The 7,788-nt window shown below is 35.6% G+C and overlaps 1 protein-coding gene across 1 annotated transcript; it reads left to right on the top strand.

The window, feature by feature from the left end:
- The first annotated feature begins 3,906 nt into the window (after positions 1-3,906).
- LOC110666885 (receptor-like protein 7) lies at positions 3,907-7,085 on the top strand. The gene has a single exon (XM_021827540.2). The coding sequence runs from the start codon at positions 3,949-3,951 to the stop codon at positions 7,003-7,005; it is 3,057 nt and encodes a 1,018-aa protein (XP_021683232.2). The 5' UTR covers positions 3,907-3,948; the 3' UTR covers positions 7,006-7,085.
- The last annotated feature ends 703 nt before the right edge of the window (positions 7,086-7,788 follow it).

Raw genomic sequence — 7,788 nt, 5'->3', positions numbered from 1 at the left:
GGTTGGCCAAGTCCTCTCATTTAGTTCTTGTTGCTTGTTAGTGTGCTTGCATTGGCTCTCTCATCACAGTTCTTTCCCTACAAAAACATTGCCTCTAAAAGGGTTGTTATTAAGCATACAATTGTTATCACAGATGCGAATAGGATTGTGAACTCTAATTATGATTTTTTGTAATGGATTCCAATTATGTTTGTGTTAGGAGTTGCATTAGAATTAATTACTATGACATTTTGTTTCATGAATAGGATGGATTGGATCCAATTTAATCTTGAAATGCATTCTCAATTTGTCGCAATATTATATTTATTGTGCACTACAGAAGTGTATAAACTATAAAGAAATAAAGCAAATATATAAAATACCAATATTTACGTAGTTCATCCTCTCAACATAGGGCTACATCCACATACATACCATCTTCCACTATCAACAATAAATAATCATCATCACAAACTCAAAATTATACTACCCATAAACCCAATTATATCCAAGAGAACCCATACTATATTAAACTGCTCATAGTAAATACATTAGATAGTCCATTTCAGTCTCCTCTAGACATAACCCAATATATTTACTATTACAACACTATACCATAAAGGGTGTTATCAACTATATGGGCAACAGCCTTCTCACTAATGGACAAGAATCTATTTCTCTTGAATTCTATGCCCTTTTACCACCTTAGGCCAAAATTTCTTTCCACTGCAATGGGCAAAAGCTCCTTATCAATGGGCAAAGCCAAATTCACAACAATTGGGAAGGCCCCTCTTTACAATGGGTGACAACTTCACTCCATGAGCTAAAAGCTAAATAATCTTTTCTACCATTCTCCTATTTATAGTGTTAATTCCCTCAATTCTAATCTGATTAGGAGTCTCACTCAATTTAGGAATAACACTAAAATAAGAGTTCTATTCTATATAGGAAAATGTCTCTCTCCAAATCTCACTAGGATTTTGAGTCATAATTCTAACAATCTCTACCTTGACTCAAAATATATAAACCATTACATACCTTGAATTCTTAAGTATCATGAAATCATCAATTCTTTTTGTTTGAGTTTGAACCCTTCAAATCTTCTATTTTTCAATCTTCATCTTAGGTGTAAATTGCTTTTTTCTTCAAAAAAATCTTTGTGTCATCAATTTCCTTAATTTTGCATCAAGTGCTCCACTTTAATTTCAACTCTCCACCACCAAAACTGTTGCATGTGCGACTTCCCACATATTGCAGCAGCTCTACCTTCAACCAAACTCACCAAGATCATCCCCATGCTCTAATACCAATTTATTGTACACTACGGAAGCGTGTAAACTACAAAGAAATAAAGCAAATATACAAAATATTAATATTTACGTGGTTCACCCTTTTAACATAGGGCTACATCCACAAGCATGCCATCTTCCACTATCAACAATAAATAATCATTATTATAAGTTCAAAACTATACTTCTCATAAATCCAATTACACCCAAGAGAATCTATACTATATCAAACTGCTCATAGTAAATACATTAGTTAATATCTTTCAATCTCCTATTGACATAACTTAATATATTTACTATTACAACACTATACCATAAATGGTGTCTTCAACTATATGGGCAAGAGCCCTATTACTAATAGATAAGAATCATTTTCTCTTGAATTCTATGTCCTTTTACCAACTTAGTCCAAAGTTTCTCTCTACTGCAATAGGCAAAAGCCCCTCATTAATGGGCAAAACTAAATCCACAGCAATTGACAAGACCCCTCTCTACAATTGGCGATAGCCTCATTCCATGAGCTGAAAGCTAAATAATCTTTTCTACCATTCTCCTATTTATAGTGTTAATTCCCTCAATTCTAATATGATTAGGAGTCCCACTCAATTTATGAATAACACTAAAATAAGAGTTCTACTTTATATAGGAAAAGGTTTCTCTCCAAATTTCACTAGGATTTTGAGTCATAATTCTAACAATATTATTAGAAAGTTTATTAATTGAATTACTTTTATGGTGTCTACAATACAACCTTGAGGATAATACTATTTTTAAGGGGGTGGTATTGATAGGAATATGGGTGTTGTATTCTCTAGATGAAAGAAAGTTCTGGAAGATGGTCAGCCAGTTGAGCATCACTCCTTTACAATGATTATGATTCTTAGGTGCATGGGTTGCAACAATTAAGGCTTTATTTGGATGAGGGTGAGGAGGAGTAAATAACTTATGTACCCCTGTTTAAAATGAGGTGAATTAGTGGAGCATAATGATAAGTAAGGATAAGTCTTATGCTTCCTTACTACTCAAATATCAATTTTTCTTACAACCTAAATTGGGGTGTAAAAAAAGAAGGAGGTGGGAGCTATTTGCAACACCCTAGGCAAATCCCACATCGACAAAACACGGGAGAGATGCTGGGTTCATAAGTTGATAGTTCGTAACCCCTATTGACGCGTTTTAAAACCGTGAGGCCTAGTATGGGCTAGGCCAGAGCGGACAATATCACTAGTGGGCCGGGCCGTTACATTTGTGGTATCAGAGCCGCTCCGCGTGCAACCTTGAACGATGGTGGGGCAAACCTCAGCGAGGACGCTGAGTCCCATAAGGGGGTGGATTGTAACACCCTAGGCAAATCCCACATCGACAAAATACGGGAGAGATGCTGGGTTCATAAGTTGACAGTTCGTAACCCCTATTGACGCGTTTTAAAACCGTGAGGCCTAGTATGGGCTAGGCCAGAGCGGACAATATCACTAGTGGGCCGGGCCGTTACACTATTACTATTTTATTTATTCTACTCCTTAAATTTACCATTCCTTCACTCCTTCCCAAACATAAACTAAACATAAATAATATATATTACCCCTCTTTAACTTTTCATTAATTCACTCTTTCCAAATATGATTTTTTTTTTTAATTATAACTCTCTTTACACTTCGCCTTCCTTAACCTTTCTTACATTTCCCTTAATTGCCTTTCGCTCATCTCATCCAAATGGAGCGTAAGATAGTTATATAGGAGAGAAAGGGTAGAGTGGAGGGCATGAACAATTATCTTTGTATTTTTCTAGCTAGTAGATAGCTTAGGGCAATACTCATACTGCCGAAGTGAAAGAGATAGATATTATCTGGTATCCACCTAGACCAATTTGGATTTTGCTGAATAAAGTTCTTTCCTTCTCTTGCCACATATTTTCTATTCTACTGCATATTTCCTCTGTTTATCTTCCTTCAATTTGCGTTTGTGATCCCTAGCTCTATTAAATATTTATTAAAAAAATAGGAAGATATATATTATTAATTATAAAGATTTAATATTCGATTTCAATTCAGTATAATTTTATTTTATTTTATTAAATTTGCATGTTGAATCGGACTGGATTGCAAGGTCAAATTGCCAATTATGGTTAGCTTCAAAATTTAAACGGAAAGGGCCAAATATCGACCCTCTCCCTTCACGATCCTGTGAATAGACTAATAGTTTTGAATCCAAATTTAACCTGTTTAGTCCTATTCTGATTTTGAACCCAACATGGGACCAATGGCTTTTCTCCTCTGATGTTGGATTTCAAGTTTATGGGTTCGACTTTCTAGAAGTCTTGCCAAAAAACGACATAAAAAACTTTCTCCTTTGAAGTCATATGCGGAAGACTTTTACTCCCTATTTGAAAATTAAAATTTAATAAAAATTTAATTTAATTAATTTTTTTATTTAAAAGCTTAACAGATAAAAGAAATTAATTTGATAAATTTTGATTCAATTTGTCAATACTTAAAATAAAATTTAAAATAATTCATATAAAATTGAGGGCTAAGCTAATGATACTAAAAATAAATAAAATTAATAAAACAGTGAAATCTTAAATTTAATAGGACTTGCAGAGGACGTAATTTCTGGCTATATATAAAAGCCCCTCACTTGTCCGATATTACTAAACTGAATATTTCACAAAAATAGTAAGATGGATTCGTGCTTTTATGTAAGCTTGTTTTCTATTCTCTTGTTCTGCCATGTTGCGGCATTATTCACTTACTCTGTCTCTTCTATGAAGCCAAGTTGCCATGATTATGAGAGCTCCGCCTTGTTGCAATTCAAGGATAGCATTATCGTCGACTATCGCAGTTTTAACTGTTACATTTCAGCCCATTCAAAGATTGAATCATGGAAACTCGTCCCTGGACAGAGAGGTGATTGCTGCTCTTGGGAGGGTGTTGAGTGTGATGTTGAAAGCAGCCATGTGATAGGCATTGACCTTAGCAGCAGTTGTCTCACTGGGTCCATCAACTCCAACAGCACCCTCTTCCACCTTGTTCACCTCCAAAGCCTTAATCTCGCCTACAACAACTTCAGCTACTCTCAAATACCATCTCAAGTAGGCCTGCTTTCAAGCCTAACTCGTCTAAACCTCTCCTTTTCAAGCTTCTCTGGCCAAATCCCACGTCAAATCTTTAATCTTTCCAGCTTGATTTCCCTCGATCTATCTGATTATGACTATGTTGGTTCCCATGGACTGAAACTCCAGAAACCTGGTCTCAAAGATTTAGTTCAACGATTGCCCAATTTGAAGGAACTTCATCTCTCAGCCGTTAACATTTCTTCAGGTGTACCTGTCCTCCTGTCAAATGTTTCATCTTTAGAATCTCTCCGTCTTGATAGTTGCGGATTACATGGCAAATTTCCCATGAGCATTTTCCAGCTTCCAAATATAAAGATGCTCGATCTAAGTTTCAATGTTCTTCTTGAAGGTTATTTGCCCAACTTCCAATCGGGAAGTCCTCTTAAATCATTGAGACTTTCTTCAACGAAATTTGTTGGTGAGTTACCTTCATCCATTGGAAACCTTGCCTACTTGGAGGAACTCGTAATTTCCAGATGCAATTTCACAGGAGAGCTCCCTTCTTCAATTGGAAAACTTGTCCACTTGAAAGAACTAGACATCTCCTATTGCAATTTCAGAGGGCAGCTCCCTACTTCATTTGGAAAACTAGTCCACTTGGAACAACTGCACATCTCTTATTGCAAGCTCACAGGGAAACTCCATTCTTCAATTGGGAACTTTGTCCACTTGAAAGAACTTGAAATTTCCTACTGTAATTTCCTGGGACAAATCCCCTCCTCGTTCGGTAACCTTACCAAGCTTTCTGTTATAGATTTGGGCCACAACCAACTCACTGGTCCAATCCCATCTAGCCTTGGAAACCTAACCCAACTTGAATATATAAATTTACGGACAAACCAATTGTCTGGTCAAATCCCATTCCAAATTTTCAATCTCAAGTCACTGTCCTTGTTGCTGCTTTCATCAAATGAATTGCACGGCTCAATTCCAAGCAATTTTTCTCAACTCAACAATCTTCAAGTTCTTGACCTTTGTTCCAATAAATTGGTTGGCTCAATGGAGCTCATCGCATTCTTCCAGCTCAAAAATTTATGGACATTGACTTTATCATTTAATAATTTGTCTCTCTTCACCAAAGGGAGTACAAATTCCACCATTCCAAATTTCAGTGTGCTGGGATTGGCCGCCTGCAATCTAAGTGAAATCCCCAGTTTTTTGCAAAACCAAAGTCAGTTGCTCTTTCTAGACCTCTCCTCCAACAACGTACAAGGCAGAATTCCTTCATGGATGTATAACGTAAGTACAAATACCTTGGATTATTTGAACCTTTCCAACAACCTTTTAACTGGTTTTCAACAAGACCCAGTTGTTTTTCAATGGGCTCAAATACGCACCTTAGACCTTAGGTCTAATCTGCTCCAAGGATCCCTCCCACTGCCACCATCATCGACCACTTCCTACCTAATTTCCCACAATAGATTGGTAGGTGAAGTTTCCCCGTTGTTGTGCAATTTAAGTGCTCTTGAAACTCTGGATTTGTCCTTCAATAATTTGAGCGGTGAACTTCCCCATTATTTTGGCAATTTTAGTGATTCCTTGTCATTGTTGGACCTAAGAAGAAACAACTTCAATGGAAGTATTCCTTCAACATGGAGTGATGGATGCAAATTGAGAATGATTAGCATCAGTTATAATCAATTACAAGGACAAGTACCAAGATCATTTGTCAAGTGTTCATCATTAGAGTTGGTTGATTTTGGCAATAACCACATAACTGACAGTTTTCCATCTTGGTTAGGAGATCTTGCAGAGCTAAGAATTCTTATTTTGAGATCCAACAAATTTTATGGTGTGATAGAGAAACCCCAAACCATGGGATTCCCAAACCTTCGAATCATTGATTTATCTCACAATGGTTTCTCCGGAAAATTGCCATCATTATACTTTGAGATATGGAATACCATGAAAACCGTAAATTCAAACCACATGGAATATATGGGGAGAAGTGCAAGGCCCAGCAAGTATTACGTCTTTACACATTATGGCCACTATGATTATTCAATGGCTATCTACAATAAGGGATTGGAATTGGAATACGCAAAGATCCCAGATATTTTCACCGCCATTGAGTTCTCCTACAACAAATTTGAGGGAGAGATACCAGATATCATTGGTAAATTTGAAGGGCTTTATTTGCTTAACCTTTCCAACAACTTTCTCATTGGTCATATACCATCAACTTTGGCGAATCTAAAGGCGTTAGAATGTTTGGACCTTTCACAGAACAAGCTCTCAGGACAGCTACCTCCAGAGTTGACTTACCTCACATACCTTTCTTCTTTCAATGTTTCCTACAATCAGCTTGAAGGGCCTATACCAAGAGGGAAACAATTTGATACATTTGACAGCAATCAGTATGAGGGGAACAAGGGATTATGTGGAGCTCCTTTGAAAAAGAAATGTGAAAATTTTGAGTCTTCACCACCACATTTTTCAACTTGTGCAAGAGATGAAGACACAGGATCTCTCTTCAAATTTAACTGGTTGATAGTTTCTATGGGTTATGGAAGTGGATTGATAATTGGAGTTGTTGCTGGGAATGAGGTAACCAGAAGAAAACATGATTTGTTTATGAAGATTTTGGGAAGAAAACAACAGCGCAGGAGAAATAGAAATTGAATGTTTATGCCAATGTTTTGGCTTTGATGTATGTTCTTTTTTGTTGTCCTTCTCAGTTTAATGTAAGGAGATCGGTGGGACCTTGTTCCTTCTACTACATGAACTAAGCTAATAGTGCAATGTGAATACCGATCATTTTATCATGAAATAAACGTTTTGTTTTGTAGAAGAGTTAAATAATCTTAGTTATAATCTATGATCAAACAATAAAAAGAGAATATGAAGTTATTATAGATCCACATAAAATCCAGAAATTTTCTATAGCATAAGTAATGGAATCATTCAATCTGCATTTATCTTTCTTGTCCTTTTCATCTAAATAGGAAATGAATAGCGATCTTAATGAGGATATGCATGTGAAAAGTAACATGCACTAATAGAGGATGGGGCTCACAAATTGTTTGCGCTGTGTTTGGCTAATTTCAAGGACAAAGTAAAATAAATTTTATATAACTATTTTATATAAAATACTTAAATTTCAAGTATATATTACTTAAATTTTTAATAAATATATTTAATATGCTTAACAAAAGTTACTGATTTCAAAATTTTAAAGAAAATGGTATAATTATTTATACGGACTTTATATGTTATGGCCACTTAGTTAAGAATTTTATATGTTATATATGGCTTACCACAAAAAGAGCGCCATTTTTTTAAATCTTACTAAAATTCTAGGTAACTAAAAGAACTAAGAATGTTGGATCACAATTCAGGTCAATGAAAACATATTCAAAATTTAAGCCATATAAAAATATAATTTTTTCCTTTGGTTTGAATTCC

The sequence above is a fragment of the Hevea brasiliensis genome, chromosome 10 (genome assembly GCF_030052815.1).
Source record: "Hevea brasiliensis isolate MT/VB/25A 57/8 chromosome 10, ASM3005281v1, whole genome shotgun sequence".
NCBI classification, from domain to species: domain Eukaryota; kingdom Viridiplantae; phylum Streptophyta; class Magnoliopsida; order Malpighiales; family Euphorbiaceae; genus Hevea; species Hevea brasiliensis.
The sequence above is the reverse complement of the archived record's forward strand: the minus strand, read 5'-3'. Positions and strand labels throughout refer to the sequence as shown.